General features: G+C 44.3%; 1 protein-coding gene across 1 annotated transcript; it reads left to right on the top strand.

The window, feature by feature from the left end:
• The first annotated feature begins 13,000 nt into the window (after positions 1 to 13,000).
• On the top strand, positions 13,001 to 18,841 carry LOC125513265 (probable protein phosphatase 2C 15). The gene is made up of 9 exons (XM_048678337.1): positions 13,001 to 13,437; positions 14,204 to 14,375; positions 14,648 to 14,798; positions 14,879 to 14,942; positions 15,635 to 15,742; positions 16,522 to 16,647; positions 16,720 to 16,958; positions 17,549 to 17,751; positions 18,159 to 18,841. Exons 1-9 carry the CDS (start codon positions 13,192 to 13,194, stop codon positions 18,191 to 18,193), a joined length of 1,344 nt encoding a protein of 447 aa, XP_048534294.1. The 5' UTR covers positions 13,001 to 13,191; the 3' UTR covers positions 18,194 to 18,841.
• Positions 18,842 to 19,173: the final 332 nt, after the last annotated feature.

The following is a 19,173-nucleotide window of genomic DNA, read 5'->3' as shown; positions in this document are numbered from 1 at the left end:
AACAACAAAAGAATAAGCTTGTTGTGGGCTTGTGGAAAACATCTCAAAACTAGAGGTGAAATTCTGCCACTAACAAAAACAATTCCTTGCTTGAGATCAACGAAGAGACGAACACTTATTTCGCCGAGAGGAGAGAAAACTTGGATCATTGATAAGCACCACAAATAGCACCATTCCTTAGGGAAGGCTTTAGGTGAAATCTTTACCAAGATAACTCCAACGAAGAGATTGATGGTTTTAAAATACCTCATTCTTGACAACATGTGCATCATGAAACACGAAGGGAAATTATCAAGAATGACATAACACCACCTCAAAAGATAAGATAAAAAGAATTGCACTTCGGAATGCAAGATGAAGAATACTTGAGCTCCTCCAACAAGTATCTTGAAGAACACTTCGAGAATGAATTAAATCCTTGATGAACCATCATGTAGAGCCTCCATGAAGAACTCTGGTAACAAAAGAAATAGTAGGAAGGAAGTGAACGTTGAAAAATAACAAGATGAAAACCTTGTGATGATTTAGATGGAGCTTCGCGATGAAATAATTGAGAGAGCTTGGAACTCCGAAAAAAGATGAAGCATCTCGAACCGAGAATGTGATATGACAAACAACTCCGAAAAGAAAGATGAATCACTTGGATGAAACAAGAATAAGAATTATGTTATGCGTATCCTTCACCAATTTAAATTGATGACAAGCAACAGATTTGGCATACTACTTATTCCTCTTGAAAAGGATTGAGGAGAGATATAGCGCAAACTTGAGAAGGTCTTGATGGATCCACCGGTGGGATTTGGAAATAACGAATGAATTGATACGATAACGAAGGAAGAGAAATTTTGAACGAACCACCGTAAGAATTGAAAATGAACGTAGCAAAGGCACAATTCACCAGGAAGAATTAGAAAATGAATAAAGATACTTGACAAAATTTAGATACATGAGAACGAATAGATCACGAGCTGACTAGAGAATACTTGAACGATGCACCGGAACAATTGGGGAATGAGAGCTGAACATTGAGAATGAATAAACCCGAAATGATGGCCTTCGTAGGAATAAAATGGAAAGAACTCATGAAATTCTTCGGATGGGCATGAAAAGAATTCTCACGACTGAAAATGATTTGAGAGGATGGCATGAAGCTAAAACCACGAATCTTCAAGAGAACGGACCAAGATTTAGGAAAAATTCTTCTTTGGTCTTCAAATGTTGAGAATGATGATGAGAACCACCATGATAATTGATGAGACACTCCGGAAGAATGAAAAGCGAAGAGGTTGAGCCAACGATGAAAAATGTTTTGAAAGCAATCTTAGAGAAAACATATGACTAATGGAATCCATTCTTACGTCACACTTTAAAAGAATTTGAGAATAACTCCGAAAAATTTAGAAGAGTCAGGTAAGATCCTGGGAAAAGACATGTGGGTTAGGGCCCACTCAAAAGAGAACACCATTGAACGATTTTAAAATAGAGATTGCACCGGTTGATTTAAATGGCTTGAATGAGATAACAACCTCGAAATAGCTTGAATGGATTAAGAATGGAAACATGAATCTTCAGAGATATCTTCAGCACTCCAAAACAAATGAATAGCGAGAAGTGAATGATTAAGAGGTGCATCGACATGAGAAAGCATTTGAAACAAGGAAATGAATATGATCAACACCGAAAGCTTGAATTGAATCCACCGGAGAAGAAAAAAGAACGAAGAATGATGAACTTGAAACTCCTGACCATCTTCATGACAATCACCGGATAAGAACATAGAAGGAAAGAATGAAGAAACTTCACATCCATAAGATGGATACTTGATTAAGAAACCTGAGTCCTTGAAGAAAAAGGGTGGGAAAACAAAGGCAACTTGGGGACGGATGAAACAGACACCGTTGAGAAAACTTAGAATTGATCTTGCGGGATGTTGAAATGATCGGATCCACTTGAAGAGAAGCACGCCGGTTGGAAAAGAATTAACATGACAGCCTCGATGATCAAGAAGGATTAGTATTCACATAAAAATATGAGAACACCGCTTAGGAAAAGGTATGGAATCAACACTTGACATTGAAGCAACTCAAATACCACAACTCAAAACAAAACAAGGGATTGGCTTGCGGAATAAGCTGGAAACAAATACATAAACCCTCATGCATTTGTTGGAAAGATAAACCTAGGTAACTACTTGAATTCCCACCTATGAACTCCTGAAACTTTCTGGTTATGCAATCTGGTGTTGGGGATACCGGGAGGCACAAATATTTCACACAATTAACAAATCCTAAACTCCAACTGTATCCATCCGTCAACACATAACCAAGAAAACCTCGGAAATCGTGTACCTCAAACCTTCGAAAATATCTGATATACTAGTTGTGGCAATACATCTCATCACTCTCCCCAGTACTGGGTGGGCGTCCAGAGGGCATGGTGCTTGCACACCTCCTCCGTGTGCACCCACGGTGACTGCGACACCAGGATGCGGCGTGGGTCAATGTGCCAGTCGTGGGGAGGTTAATACCCGGCCATGGCTGGCGGTAATACCAATGCCAACATGATGAGGACATCAATACCATTGTTACACCCACAGCCCCTACTACTACATATACTGGACCAATTACTAGAGCTCGCGCATGCTAGTTAAATTATCAGGTACTTCCGTTTCTTGGTAATGATTCTAATGTTCATGAGAATATGATGCTGCCTAAATTGGATACATTTGTTTTGCTTACAAATGATGGGCCTGGCATGGATAAGAGGGATGAACATTGGAGCACGAACAAGTATGGAGTTGATGGCATGCGCAAGGGGAACAAGAACGGAGTTACAAGTGATGATTTCAGGACTTTGAAGCCACCATAATGAGTGCATGAAGCCTTAGACGAAATATACAAGATGCCACTTCATAAATTTCGTCCAGAGGCTATTCTAGGTGTTGCGTCACCTTATTATTGGGCCAGGCCCATGTAATTTCGAAATACATAAGTATAGGCTGTTTTTAGAGTCTGTATGTGTGTGGAAACAAGGGATAGGGTTGGTTTCGGACCCCTTCCCCAAGGGCCACGAAATTCCCCCCTCTTCCTCCATATATACAGCCCTTAGGGCACCGTTTAGACTTTGGGTTTTGTTTAGATCAAAAGTTCGCCATAGCTGCAACTTCGCGTACTTCGTTTGTGTTCAACGACCAGACCAAGGCGTCACAGAACCCCACCTTCATTAATAAAGCTTTCCTCTTATATTCGCAATATCCCGATTGCAATCTTAGTTTCTTGCTTGTTCTTCTTTTGCTCGCAGGAAACAGGCCCTCATGGTCAGGTTGATCATGCTCCGGCGTGGTCAATAACCCTCGGAAGTTGGTTTAGCGATTGCTAAGGCGCGACGTCTCGCACGCTCGTAGTCAGATCGTCAAGGTCGACTCCCACAGAAAACGATAGCCACCATCTCATCGAAATATCGGGACACCTTTGCCTCTATCAAGTGGTATCAGAGCTCCAGGTTGCTCGGTGAGATTTTATAGTTTTTCATAGTTTAGATCGAGTCTGTTTTTCATACCTACAGTCCATGAAAAAGCCAAAAAAAATTAGGGTTAGTTCATCAAATCTGAACCAATCTGAGCCTTTGCATAATCTTTTCTATATTTGCTTTATTGAATTTGCGGTTGCATCGTCGTGTCAAGTTACTGGTCTTAGCGTCTAGTCCTTTAGAGTTTCGAGTTCTGTTCACAGGTTGTCACATCGCCACTGCCATATATCACCACCGAATCATCATCATCGCCGCTGCCATATATCACCACATATTCACCACCAATCCGAGTCCATATACGCCACCACATATCCGCCGCCATCACGCCAATCCGAGTCCACCTGCAACATATATCCGCCACCAGTCCGAGTTCCACCAGATTCATCTCCGCCACCAGTCCGAGTTCCACCAGATTCATCTCCGCCACCAGTCCTATTCCGAGTCCAGTATTTTGTTACTCTGTTTTGGATTTCCAGATCACGCCGTACTTCGAGTCGTGACAGAGAAGGACCCCCCAACTTATGTGCCATCCGCAGAAGAAAAATAGTTCCAGTTTAAAAAAAACTAAATCTGGAAAATTCTGGATAGGCAGTTTTTAGGCCATTTGTAGACTTTTTCGAAAAAAAATTGTTGCGGAGCAAAAAAAAGAGGAAAAAGTGCAAAAAAAGAAAAAAAATCAGAGTGTGCTCCTCCCTTGTTTATGTGCAGCGCCGTGATTTTGTTAGTGTTCTAGGCTCGCGTCTCTAGCACGGTCTAGCCTAGGACCAGCACAGTACCGTCATTGAGCGTTTATTCAACTTTGCATCTCTGAATTGATTATTGCTGACCCTTTTTGCTACCATATTATAAGCCTTCCCAGCTCCACATACATCTACATCGTGCATTTGACTCTCCCTGGCAATCGCTCTATCCAAGCTTTTGAGAGTTTTGACTACAACGGTTGCCGATCACCGCCTGCTGCTGGGTAAGAACTGGTAAGACTTTAAGATTTGCTTGACGGATTTGTGACACCCACCACCACCTCTGTTAGTAGTCTGTAGGATCATACTCTTGTGTGTTTCTATTGCTGCTAACCATGCCAGGATCACAAGCCGACGAGACTGACTGGGAGAACATGATGAATAAGGAGTTGCATGATAAATTTCAGCAAATGATGAGTGGACAGGTGCAAGATGTGCTAAACAGATTTGAAGAGGCCATGGAGAAGATAGATGGCATGGAGAAGACATTCAAAACAAAGCTCGATAACAAGTTTAATGAATTGCTCGCGCATCTTCCACCACCACCACCGGCCGCACCTAACGCACCTCTACAACAGCAACAACGATGACTACCTCCACGTCGGGAAACAGCCCTCCGCCGAGCGAGCCGTGTCCCTCTTCACCCTGGCCAAACTGCTGGTGCTGCTGTTGATACTTCTGTGGCCCCTGCTGCTGATGTGGAGGAGGATGAGTATGCGGGAGATTACGAGGATGAGGTTGATCAAAATCAGAACTACGTGCAACCACCAGCACCACAACCACCAGGTCGTCCACATGCAAATAATGGCAATGTTAGGGCTCCCCCTCAGGTACGAGATCATGACCATCTCCCTAAACTGAAATTGAATATTCCACCATTTGAGGGTAGATATGTTCCTGATATATATCTTACGTGGGAGTTAGAAACTGAACAACGATTTACATGTTTACAATATCCTGAGGAGAGACGTGTTCCTGCTGCTGTTTGTGCTTTCACTAGCTTTGCATGTGTTTGGTGGTCTGAATATTGTTGATTATATCATGTTCCTGCTACTTGGGCTGCTTTGAAAACTGCTATGCGTACTCGTTGGGTCCCAACATATTATCAACGTGAATTACTTCAAAAATTGCAGCGCTTAAGACAAGGACAAAATTCGGTAGAAGAATATTATCGGGAATTACAAACTGGCTTGATTAGATGTGGTATAGTTGAGGAGAATGAAGCTATGCTTGCACGTTTTCTGGGTGGATTAAATAGAGAGATTCAGACCATTCTAGACTATAAGGATTATAATAATATCACTCGTTTATTCCATCTTGCTTGTAAAGCTGAACGTGAAGTGCGGGATCGACAGGCATTGGCGCGAACTAACTTTTCTGCAGGCCGACCTTCATCATGGACACCACGTGCATCATCTACTTCCACTGCACCATCACCTCCTTCAGGTGCAACCTCCAACCGTGATACAAGAAAGCAGGCACAACCACCACTATCTGCCAAGAGCACACCTGCTGGGCCTGCACAGAACTCTTCTTCTTCCATGGCGTCAACAGGGCACACAAGTGATATTATTTGTCTTCATTGTAAGGGAAGAGGACATTTTGCGAGAGAATGCCAATCTCAGCGTGTGATGATTGCTACTGAGGATGGTGGGTATGAGTCCGCTAGTGACTATGATGAGGAGACTTTGGCTCTTATTACACATGAAGAACACGGTGGAGATGATTCTGATCATGAGACGCAATACATGGCTGCTGAAGATGCTGACAGGTATGAATGTTTAGTTGCTCAACATGTTTTGAGTGTGCAGGTTACACAAGCTGAGCAAAATCAGAGGCATATTTTGTTCCATACAAAGGGAGTTGTGAAGGAACGTTCTATTCGCGTCATCATAGATGGAGGGAGCTACAACAACTTGGCTAGCATGGAGATGGTGGAGAAGTTATCTCTTACCACAAGACCACATCCACATCCTTACTACATCCAATGGTTCAACAACAGCGGCAAGGTTAAGGTAACACGTACTGTTCGTGTGCATTTTAGTATCTCTACATATGCTGATTATGTTGATTGTGATGTGGTACCTATGCAAGCATGTTCCTTATTACTTGGTAGACCATGGCAATTTGATAAAAAATTTGTACACCATGGTAGAAACAATCAGTATACTCTTGTTCATAAGGATAAAAATATTACTTTGCTCCCTATGACTCCTGATTCCATTTTGAAAGATGATATTCATAGAGCTAATAAAGCAAAACAGGAGAAAAATAAGAGTGAAAATCAGATTGTGGCAAAAGAATTTGAGCAACAAATGAAGCCTAATAATAAACCATCTAGTGTTGCTTCTGAAATTAAATTGAAAAGTGCATGTTTACTTGCCACCAAATCTGATATTGATGAGCTAGATTTTAGCAAATCTGTTTGCTATGCTTTTGTGTGCCAAGAGGTATTATTTTCATTCGAGGACGTGCCTTCCTCTTTGCCCCCTGCTGTCACTAACATTTTGCAGGAGTTCGCTGATGTCTTCCCACCAGACGTGCCACCGGGATTACCACCTATTCGAGGGATTGAGCATCAAATTGACTTAATTCCTGGTGCATCGCTACCCAACCGTGCACCATACCGTACCAATCCAGAGGAGACGAAGGAGATTATGCGTCAAGTACAGGAGCTGCTCGACAAAGGTTATATACGTGAATCTCTTACTCCTTGTGTTGTTCCTATTATACTAGTGCCTAAAAAGGATGGTACGTCACGTATGTGTGTTGATTGTAGAGGCATTAATAATATTACTATTCGTTATCGTCATCCTATCCCTAGGCTAGATGATATGCTTGATGAATTGAGTGGCTCTACAATATTCTCCAAAGTTGATTTGCGTAGTGGATACCATCAAATTCGTATGAAATTGGGAGATGAATGGAAAACAACATTTAAAACTAAGTTTGGTTTATATGAGTGGTTAGTCATGGCTTTTGGGTTAACTAATGCACCTAGTACTTTCATGAGACTAATGAACGAAGTTTTACGTGCTTTCACTGGACGATTTGTGGTAGTCTATTTTGATGATATACTGATTTATAGCAAATCTTTGGAAGAACATTTGGAACATTTACGTGCTGTTTTTATTGCTCTACGTGATGCACGTTTGTTTGGTAACCTTGGGAAGTGCACCTTTTGCACCGACCGAGTATCTTTTCTTGGCTATGTTGTTACTCCACAGGGAATTGAAGTTGATAAAGCCAAGATTGAATCTATTGAGAGTTGGCCGCAACCCAAAACGGTCACACAAGTGTGGAGTTTTCTTGGACTCGCTGGTTTCTATAGGCGTTTTGTGAGAGATTTTAGCACCATTGCTGCACCTCTCAACGAGCTTACAAAGAAGGATGTGCCTTTTGTTTGGGGTACCGCACAGGAAGAAGCCTTCACGGTATTGAAAGATAAGTTGACACATGCTCCTTTACTCCAACTTCCTGATTTTAATAAGACTTTTGAGCTTGAATGTGATGCTAGTGGAATTGGATTAGGAGGTGTGTTATTACAAGATGGCAAACCTGTTGCATACTTTTCTAAAAAATTGAGTGGGCCTAGTCTGAACTATTCTACTTATGATAAAGAATTATATGCTCTTGTTCGGACTTTAGAAACATGGAAACATTATTTATGGCCCAAAGAATTTGTTATACATTCTGATCATGAATCCTTGAAACACATTAAAAGTCAAGCAAAACTGAACCGTAGACATGCTAAATGGGTTGAATTCATTGAGACTTTCCCTTATGTCATTAAACACAAGAAGGGTAAAGAAAATGTTATTGCTGATGCATTGTCTCGTCGTTATACTATGCTTTCACAACTTGACTTTAAAATATTTGGTTTGGAGACCATCAAAGATCAATATGTGCATGATGCTGAATTTAAAGATGTATTGCAGAATTGTAAAGAAGGTAGAACATGGAACAAGTTCGTCGTTAACGATGGATTTGTGTTTCGTGCTAACAAGCTATGCATTCCAGCTAGCTCCGTTCGTCTCTTGTTGTTGCAGGAGGCGCATGGAGGAGGACTAATGGGACACTTTGGCGTGAAGAAGACGGAGGATATACTTGCTACACATTTCTTTTGGCCAAAGATGAGACGGGATGTTGAGCGTTTTGTTACTCGCTGCACTACATGTCAAAAAGCTAAGTCACGACTCAATCCTCATGGTTTATATATGCCTTTGCATGTACCTAATGTTCCTTGGGAGGATATATCTATGGACTTTGTTTTAGGTTTACCTCGAACAAAGAAGGGGAGGGATAGCATATTTGTTGTCGTGGATAGATTCTCGAAAATGGCACACTTTATACCATGTCATAAAAGCGATGATGCTGTTAATGTTGCTGATTTGTTCTTTCGTGAAATTATTCGCTTGCATGGTGTGCCAAATACTATTGTTTCAGACCGTGATACTAAATTTCATAGCCACTTTTGGAGATGTTTATGGGCTAAGTTGGGGACTAAACTGCTTTTTTGTACTACTTGTCACCCCCAAACTGATGGACAAACTGAAGTAGTCAATAGAACATTGTCTACTATGCTTAGGGCTATTTTAAAGAATAATAAGAAAATGTGGGAAGAATGCTTGCCTCATATTGAATTTTCTTATAATCGTTCATTGCATTCTACTACTAAGATGTGCCCTTTTGAAATTGTGTATGGTTTCCTACCTCGTGCACCCATTGATTTGTTGCCTCTTCCATCTTCGGAGAAGGTTAATTTCGATGCTAAACAACGTGCTGAATTGATCTTAAAAATGCATGAGTTTACTAAGGACAACATTGAGCGTATGAATTCTAAATATAAACTTGCTGGAGATAAGGGTAGAAAACATGTTGTCTTTGCACCTGGAGATCTTGTTTGGTTACATTTGCGTAAGGATAGGTTTCCTAATTTGCGCAAATCAAAGCTAATGCCACATGCTGATGGTCCATTTAAGGTGTTAGAGAAAATAAATGATAATGCATATAAACTTGAGCTGCCTGCAGATTTTGGGGTTAGTCCCACTTTTAACATTGCAGATTTGAAGCCTTATTTGGGTGAGGAAGATGAGCTTCCGTCGAGGACAACTTCATTTCAAGAAGGGGAGGATGATGAGGACATCAATACCATTGTTACACCCACAGCCCCTACTACTACATATACTGGACCAATTACTAGAGCTCGCGCACGCCAGTTAAATTATCAGGTACTTTCGTTTCTTGGTAATGATTCTAATGTTCATGAGAATATGATGCTGCCTAAATTGGATATATTTGTTTTGCTTACAAATGAAGGGCCTGGCATGGATAAGAGGGATGAACATTGGAGCACGAACAAGTATGGAGTTGATGGCACGCGCAAGGGGAACAAGAACAGAGTTACAAGTGATGATTTCAGGACTTTGAAGCCACCATAATGAGTGCATGAAGCCTTGGACGAAATATACAAGATGCCACTTCATAAATTTCGTCCAGAGGCTATTCTAGGTGCCGCGTCACCTTATTATTGGGTCAGGCCCATGTAATTTCGAAATGCATAAGTATAGGCTGTTTTTAGAGTCTGTATGTGTGGGGAAATAAGAGATAGGGTTGGTTTCGGACCCCTTCCCCAAGGGCCACGAAATTACCCCCTCTTCCTCCATATATACAGCCCTTAGGGCACCGTTTAGACTTTGGGTTTTGTTTAGATCAAAAGTTCGCCATAGCTGCAACTTCGCGTACTTCGTTTGTGTTCAACGACCAGACCAAGGCGTCACAGAACCCCACCTTCATTAATAAAGCTTTCCTCTTATATTCGCAATATCCCGATTGCAATCTCAGTTTCTTGCTTGTTCTTCGTTTGCTCGCAGGAAACAGGCCCTCGTGGTCAGGTTGATCGTGCTCCGGCGTGGTCAATAACCCTCGGAAGTTGGTTTAGCGATTGCTAAGGCGCGACGTCTCCCACGCTCGTAGTCGGATCGCCAAGGTCGACTCCCACAGAAAATGATAGCCACCATCTCATCGAAACATCGGGACACCTTTGCCTCTATCACAACACGTGCGGTACACTGGGATGTCAAGCCGGTCCCGTGATCGGCGCCTCCTTGCCGCACGTGGCTCCAACTCGGAGGCACGCGACGGTGGCGCTAGCGGCGGCATGCGGGATGAGCCTCCGCCGACATCGAGCTTGCTCTTGCCCTTGCCGAAGAAACCCATGGCAACCTAGGGTTTTGCTGTCGCCGGGAAGGGAGTGAGTGTGGCCATATATGAACGGGGAGGAGAAGTGGATGAGCCCCCCTCGTCCCACACGCCTGCATTAGATGTAAACTTGGAACTCCGAGATGCTGCCGTGTGGGCCCGAGTTAGGTGGTCGCATCGACTAAGGCCGCGGTAGTGGTTGGGCGGCTGACAGGTGGGGCCGTGGCAGACACCGAGCGAAAAGCGGTGCATCTACCTCGTGTCGTGTGGACAGAAATCAGATGCAAATATGGGCTAAAAATATGCCAGACACGAGCGCACTAGTTTTCGGTTTGAATTGACAGCGTTGGGACGATGTTCACGCGTGGCCGCGTTGGAGTTGCTCTAAGAGCAACTCTAGCAGACCCCGCAAAAACTTGACCCGCAAAACGCGTTTGCGGTTTCACAAAGATCGCGTTTGCTGGTCGAAAACTAGCGTGGCAGAACAAATACTGCATCTAAACCTGCATAATTTGAAAAAACACTTTCGTGGGAGAAATTGCACAAACATAGTTCATCACATCACATACTACATAGTTCATACAAGCATAGATCATACTACATGCTACTTTAACTAGTACTAGAGGGGGTCTGATCTGACGGCGGTGAGGACGACACCGTGGAGGCCGAGCGACGCTCAATCCTCTCGCCGGAGCTGCACAGGTCGACGTACTTCGCCACCTGCTCCGCGCGGATGCGGCGCCACTCCTCGGCCTTCTCGTTGGCGGCGACCGCCTGCCGCCACTCGAGGTCTTCGAGCTCCTCGGCGTGGCGCCGACGCTCCTCCTCCTCGCGCATGCTCCGCTCGGCGATGGGGGCCCGCAACGGCGTTGATGTCCGCGACGTAGTCCTCGGGTTCGACGACTCCGCGGCGGCCGAGCGGAGCAGGCTTCTCCTTCACGGGGACGAAGGCGAACGGCACCAGCTCCTCCTCGTCCTCCAACCACTCCCTCTTCACGGGGAGGAAGCCCGCGTCGGAGGAGGAAGAGCTCCCGACGAACGACGACCTTGCGGAGGAGAGGGATGCGCACCGGCGGTCGTACTCTTCGGTCTTGTTTCCGGGTGCCGTGCTTCCTCGCGCCGTCGGACCGGACGCGCAGCTCGCGCTCTGGGTCCCTTCTACCGCCGGATCTACTGCCGGAGCCGCATCCGGAGCTCCACATTCGGCCCCACATGGTGGCTGGAGGTGGGGCGGGTGGTCGCCGACGGCGAGAAATGTGAAGATGGGAGAAGGGGAATCGGGCTCGGCGGCGGCGAAGGATAGGGTTTGGACCCATAAAAGAGTCGCGGAACCGCAGTTATAGCGGGCGAGGCGTGCGGTTTGCAAGTTGCGGCAAATTTTTTTACGGGCCGGACGAGTATGCGGGCTCTGTTCTGCCCGAAAAATTGGACCGAGCCTATATACTCATCGAAATTTTACGGGTCTATGCGTTTTGCGGGGTTGCTCTAGGTGGCGTTTGGTTCAATGGCTATCTCTAGGTGGGTTGGGGATAACCAGTTTTTTGAAGGATGTCACTCGTTTGGTTTGTAGGCAGCAAAGGATAGGGATAGCCAAGATGCTGAGAATATTCCTCTAAAAGCTGGTTAACCAGAGTCGCCGAAATATGCCGGATGAGGGCAGCCATGCGCGCTCGCGTCGCACGCGAAACGTTTTTTTCGCTGAATCGCCTCTCCCCAACGAAACCCATCTCTGAACACCCCTGCTCTCCCCACTTTCTCGATCACGGCTGGCGGCGGTGGCCGGTGCCGGCGCCGGCCGGAGAAGCACAAAGGCGGCAGTCCTTGCCCTCTCCCCTTCTCCTTGCCTATCTGGGCTCTCTTGCCCGTCCCACGCGCGGCAAGGTGGCGGCAGCCTGGGCGTCTGGCAGTGTGGAGGCTACAGCTCGGGCGCATAGCAGCAGCGACGGCGGCTGGGCCGATGGGGCATGCAGCGGGAACGGCTGCTTGGGCGGTTCGCCCATGTCCTATCTCGCCTCATATCCAAGTGCACCATTCCCCATGCTCCGATTACCCTCTTTGAAATTCTACCCTTTAATATGTTCCATTTGTTTCTCCATAAACTGCGAATGAACTGCAGCTATTTTTCATCCCTCTCCTTGATTTTCTTCTCTCTCTGAACTGCAACTAGTTCGCTTCTCCAGTTCTGCTTGTTTACAAAGGGACTCAATATCCATAACGTAATTAACAGTTGGACTATGTGAGTAGTTGCAACTTGTCTGATTTGGACTATGAAATTGACAAAATCAACGTTGTATTGAAACTGCTGCTACCCCCTAGCTAGCCACTTCTTATCCTTCTATTCAAACAGTAAAATATGGTTGTCCAACCTACCCCATCCCTCCCAACAAAACAACGAAAATTGACTATCCCCAACCAAGTGGTTGAGGATATCCTTAGCCAACTTAACCTTGCCCATGAACCAAACGCCACCCTAATAACCCTAATCCGAAGTCCGAACATGGCCCTCGTCGTCCATTGCCAACTTTTGCCGAAAAATGTCGAATGCGCGTGGCGGGCTGGATTTCCGCGTTCTGTACCCATGTGACCTCCTCCTCCCTTCCTTCCTCACCTCCTCTCTCTCTCTCCCCCCAAAAAAGCCCCTCACCAATACGGGTGAGACGGGACGAATTGGGGACCGCGCCTCTATAGCGGATCGGCGCGGCGGTGGTCGCAGGGCAGGGGGATGTCCACGCGGTCGAGGTCGGTGCAGGGCTCCGTGGGCGGCGGCGGCAGCACGGCTGGGGGCTCGGCCGTGCCGCTCGCCGTGCTTCTGCGGCGGGAGGTGGTCAGCGAGAGGACCGCCGCCGAGCGCCCGGAGCTCCAGCACGGCCTCTTCAGCCAAGCCAAGAAGGGCGAGGATTTTGTCTTCCTCAAGCCCGACTGCGAGCGTCTCCCCGGCTTCCCGCCATCCTCCTTCTCTGCCTTCGGCGTAAGCGCCCCACACCCTTACAATCGCATTTCGTGCGTGCCCGATCTGGCAGCGCCGTGCGTCACGTGGATACGTTACGTTGGTGCTCAATAATTCTAAGTTCACGTGGATCGGGTTGGATGCGTGCGTGCGTGCGTGCGTGAATTGTGAGGCTTGCTCGATTTTGTTTATGCTCGGTTGTTGGAGAATTCTGGATTCTGGAATTCGTTTGGAGGGAAGCTTTGAATTCGTTTGGAGATTGGGATGCTGACTCTATATATGGTTTATGTGTGCATAACAGATATTCCCTCTGTTCCTAAATACGTATTTGTTTTTTTAGAGATTTCAAATGTACTACCACATACGGATGTATATAGACATATTTTAGAGTGTAGATTCACTCATTTTGCTCCGTATGTAGTCATTTGTTGAAATCTTTAGAAAGACAAATACTCCCTCCGTCCGAAAAAGCTTTTTCGGATGGAGGGAGTATTTAGGAACGGAGGGAGTATTTAGGAACGGAGGGAGTACTAGTTTCACAATGAAATTAAGGTTAATTTATCGTCAACAATGAATGAATGCATGTGTCCAATTGAATTATGTAATGCTGGACTTGCTGGCTATAGCACAAAGTATCTTTTTTTTGAAAAAATAGCACAAAGTATCTTAATTTGCTGTAGTTCCACATTTTAGACTTTTTTGAAGAAATTTTGGAGGCAATAATTTTGATGAATAATCAACTAGAAGCAATTGTTCAGAGCCTCTCAGCGCGGTGGTTTTATTGCAGCTGTTTGATGGGCACAATGGGAATGGAGCCGCTATTTATACAAAGGAGAATCTCTTGAACAACATCTTGGGTGCAGTCCCTGCTGATCTCAACAGGGAGGACTGGCTTGCTGCGCTTCCAAGGGCGATGGTTGCAGCATTTGTCAAAACCGATAAAGATTTCCAAACAGTAGGTGCGTCAAGTGATAATTAAAGCAATTTTCACTAATCCTCCAGTATTCTGAGTTATCTTATAAAAAGGAGATTTATCTGTCATCAGAGCCAGCAAAAAGAGATCTTTTGATCGGTCATTAGAATCTTCCATATGCTGGCATGGATCTTGTTTATTCCTGTTCTTTGGTCTCTAATGACATACATTTGTGAAACATTTGGAATAACTTGTTCAAACATTACTAGCATCAACCTAAATTAAATGTCCTACTGATATCACTTTCTTTCTTTACAGCACGCTCTTCAGGAACAACAGTGACATTTGTCATAATAGATGGATTGGTTGTTACTGTTGCATCTGTTGGTGATTCGCGTTGTGTATTAGAAGCTGAAGGTTCAATTTATCAGTTATCTTCGGATCATCGTTTCGATGCCAGTAAAGAGGAGTAAGATTGTTCTCCTGATATAAGCCTTCTCACTTCTCATGGCAAAAACTTATCTGTTGCCACTTGATTTTGATGTGCAGGGTTGATCGTGTAACAGAAGCTGGAGGTGATGTTGGAAGGCTAAATGTTGTTGGTGGTGCTGAGGTTTCAACTTTGCTTATTTTGCCATTCAAGTTAATTTTCTTGCATCAAGGTTCATTGTTGCCATTTTTGTTGCTTCAGTTTATGAGATACTCGTACTCGACTTGGAAATTTGCAGTATTTATGGTGACTGTTAGGAGACATATTATCCTTTAACCTGTTCTTCAGTACTGAAAAATTTATGCAGTCTTTGGTGACATTGATTAACATTAGCCACAGATATATCTACTCCCCCCGGCCCTTTTTAATCGTCGCGGGTGTGCTTGCTCATCGGAGTTGGGTGTCGCGACAGTAATTAGGACCGGAGGAAGTAGCATTTTAGCTGCATATGTTAATTGTATGTTGCCCTCTAGTGTTAACTTTTTTGTTTCATGTTAAATGTGCTCCCTAGTATTGAATTTGCTTTTGAACTTGATCCAAAGTGTTTGCTACACAGCTGTTAAATGCCAATTTTTAAAACCTTGATTGGATTTTTAGAGTTTTAACGGCATATAACATATTAGTTTATGCAAGAGACATGGTTCCCAATCGTGCATTCGTGTTAGGAGTGGAACAGGAGGAAGTGCCCAATATAGGTGGAGGGTGTAAGATGAGGGACATTGTTTTTTCTTCATTGATACATTTTGCATGTGTTTTTTCTAGTTTTCATATTCTTTTCATTTGCTTTACTAATGCATGCTTTTCTTCACCTCCAGATTGGCCCCCTTAGATGCTGGCCTGGGGGTTTGTGCCTGTCAAGGACAATCGGAGATCAGGACGTGGGTGAATTTATCGTTCCTGTTCCTCTCGTCAAGCAAGTAAAGGTATGTCTGGAAATGCAGAACACATTATAACAGTTTTAACTTAAGGCTGGAGCACGGTGGTTGCGCTCAGAGGAAGTGGGTAGATTACAGTCATCTAATCTGGGAAGGGAGGGGCGCTGAGATCTAGGGGTATGCGACGGAGCGGCGGCGGCTGGGCTCCCCTTCTTCTCTGGTCCGGTGGCCTGGCCATTGGGTCTCTTCTTCTCCAGTGCGGCGGTACACCAGCAAGGGGGTATGCGACGGAGTTGCGGCGGCTGGGCTCCCCTTCTCTGGTCCGGTGGGCTGGCCACTGGGTCTCTTCTTATCCTGTGCGGCTGCACTCCAGCAGGGGGGTATGCGACGGAGTGGCGGCGGCTGGGCTCCCCTTCTCTTGTCCGGTGGGCCGGCCACTGGGTCTCTTCATATCCAGTGCGGTGGCACTCCAGCAAGGGGAGGGAGCGGCAGCAGTGGCGGCGCAGAGCTCAGGTCGGGTGAAGGCAGGATGAGGCGAGAAAAGGGGAACGGTGGTTCGTGGGTAATGATACGTACGGGGTTAGGCTTTTCCTGGTTTCCCCGTGTCCGATCAGTATCTGGGGTATCCCAGACGTATCTGAATTAGTTTAATTATTTGGAAAAAAATATCGGCGGATACGTACTTTGATATGTTTCAGCGGGTATCCGGACGTATCTAACCCCTGACACAGCAGTTTGCTGCCATCTCCGAGTAACCTAGTGTATTGTTTGTGTTAATCTGATCCCTGGATTCTGAAAAGTACCGATATATTTTTTAATGTGTCTAGTTATCTACTGCTGGAGGCCGGCTTATTATTTCAAGCGATGGTGTTTGGGATGCTTTGACTGCAGAACAGGCTCTGAACTGTTCAAGAGGACTTCCTCCTGAAGCTGCAGCCGAGCAAATTGTTAAAGTACACCCCTCCTCTCTCTCTAACCCTGACTCTTTCATGATGCTCTTCTTTACACATTCAAATATTTTTCAGGACGCAGTGCACTCAAAGGGACTGAGGGATGACACCACTTGTATAGTCGTTGACCTAGTACCAGAAAAAGGCAACCCAGCTATGTCAGCTCCTAAAAAGCAACCAGGAATGGGTGTTTTCAAAAATATGTTTCGCAAGAAAACATCTTCCGACTCATCATCCCATGCAGATAGAGAATATATGGATCCAGACGTTGTAGAAGAGATATTTGAGGATGAATGTGCATTGCTCTCTAGACGGTTGGTTCTATAATTCTATTTTCGATCATCAAAAGAGCAAATGGTCATGAAGTTCAGTTATGATTATATAATCGTGTTGAAGGTTTCCAACGCATCATCAACCATAATAGATTCTTACTGAAAGAAAAATGAGAAAGTCGATTAATAAATTCTTTTGCATTCTTACTTCTTGTTCTCTAGAAGTTTGCACATTCATTTTCCATTTTGACGACCAACAGTGTTAGCTTAACCAATAACCTTCTCACGGGCCTGGAATAAACTTACGGATGGTTTCTCGCTACAAAATGAAAAACAACTTGAGGACACGTACCATCCTTTTGGATTCTGGCTGAAGTAATTTATAAAGATGCACACCATGAGGAAAGTTAGATGAAGTTAAAGTGCAAACATATAGAGCACATAAACTCATTCAAACAGCATAACATTGTCATGTTTGAAGTATTTGGATCTGACCTTCCGTTCTATTGCATGCAAAACCCTCAAAATATTTTGTTCATTCACATTATCTTCCTATCTGCTGCTGAGCGCAACCTTGTTTGGTTGAATTCCTTCAGTTTGCATATGGCTCAAATTTCATTTTTTAACCGCAGGCTGGATTCTGAATACCCTGTTCGAAATATGTTCAAACTCTTTATATGTGCTATTTGTCAAGTAGAGTTAAAGCCAAATCAAGGGATATCTGTACATGAAGATTCATCACAACCTGGGAACTTGCGTCGATGGGATGGTCCGTTCCTTTGCCAAAGCTGTCAGGAAAAAAAAGAAGCCATGGAGGGAAAGCGCCGTTCACAAGGTATTGTTTGCAGAGCTGTTTATATACTACTCCCTCCGTCCCAAAATAAGTGTCGCTGATTTAGTACAACTTTGTACTAAATCAGCGACACTTATTTTGGGATGGATACTCCCTCTGTTCCACAATGTAGTGCATGTTTGATTTTTAGAAAGTCAAGTCTACATTTGACCAAGATTGTAGGGAAAATATCAACATCTAAAAGCCAAAACTAGAATCATTAGATTCATCATGAAGTCTGTTTTCATATTTTAAATATTTACTATTTTAAATGCTGATAGTTTATTCTATAAACTTGGTCAAACGTAGACATGTTTGAGTTTCTAAAAACCAAATATGCACTACATTGTGGAATGGAGGGAGTATGAAGTACATAAACTTTTTCCTTATGTATTGTTAACTTGCTACAGATTCGTCATCGAGAAATAGCGGGTCCAGTGAATAGTCGCCAAGGTTAAAGTTGTCTTGCTTTTAAAAAAGGGTTATGATACCAGAGAGCTACTGACCTCACAATGCCTAAGCCTCCAAGAGACAATCATTCTGCGGCATTTCACGTTGTTTTGGCACTTCCGTGATCACATGGACTGGTTGGGGTATTTGATCTGAGATTGAAATATGAATTGCCATGAAGCAGGTGGTTACTGTTCAATAGCCTATTATGCCATTTGAAGTGGCAAGCATATACCTTGTTTTTAATTAAAGGGACAAGCTTTTTGCTCGACAGTTTCACACAGATCATTTGACCTTGGTGGCAAATACAGGCCCAAAGATCATTGATTGAGAACGGCATGCCATGTTGACATATCTATTCTTAGGTCAAACTATAGTGTGAATTACTAATCACATATAGAGCTCCGGTCAGAAGGGCTTTGTAATTCTCAATATGAGTAGGTGAGTTTCTTCTGACCGACCTTGACTTGTGGTCGAGAAATACTCAACCCTTGTTGAAGTTCAGCTTTTCCTAACTCTTCTGTAATTAATTAGCATATAAATAAATTCTTTCAAACAACTGTGGCTTGATTGATCAGCAGGACATTTCTGTGCTTGTTTACAATGTACATAATCTTGCTAACAAAGCTTATTTGTTTCTCCATTGTGTCCTACCTCCTGTGCTTGTGGCTGCTGTTAGTAAATCTCAGTTTATCTGGAGGCGTATGCAGTCTTGCTAACAAATTCATTATCCGGAGCCTGGAAGTGTACGGAGTCTCTGGGCAATTGTTTGAGTTATTGCAGTTTGCGCAAAATTAAAATGAACAAACTGATTACAGCAGAATATTTGTGACACGAAGATGCAGCCATCATTCGGAACAACGCATGATCCCACCATAGGATGATCATGTGTTTGCTGAACGATTGCGTCTCCCGCAAAAAAGAGAAAACAGCCCACATGCCGGCCCGGGTGCACCTGTCGCATGCATCACAAAC

The sequence above is a fragment of the Triticum urartu genome, chromosome 6, assembly GCF_003073215.2.
Source record: "Triticum urartu cultivar G1812 chromosome 6, Tu2.1, whole genome shotgun sequence".
Lineage (NCBI taxonomy): Eukaryota > Viridiplantae > Streptophyta > Magnoliopsida > Poales > Poaceae > Triticum > Triticum urartu.
Note: the sequence above shows the minus strand (reverse complement) of the source record. Positions and strands in the feature narration are given on the sequence as shown.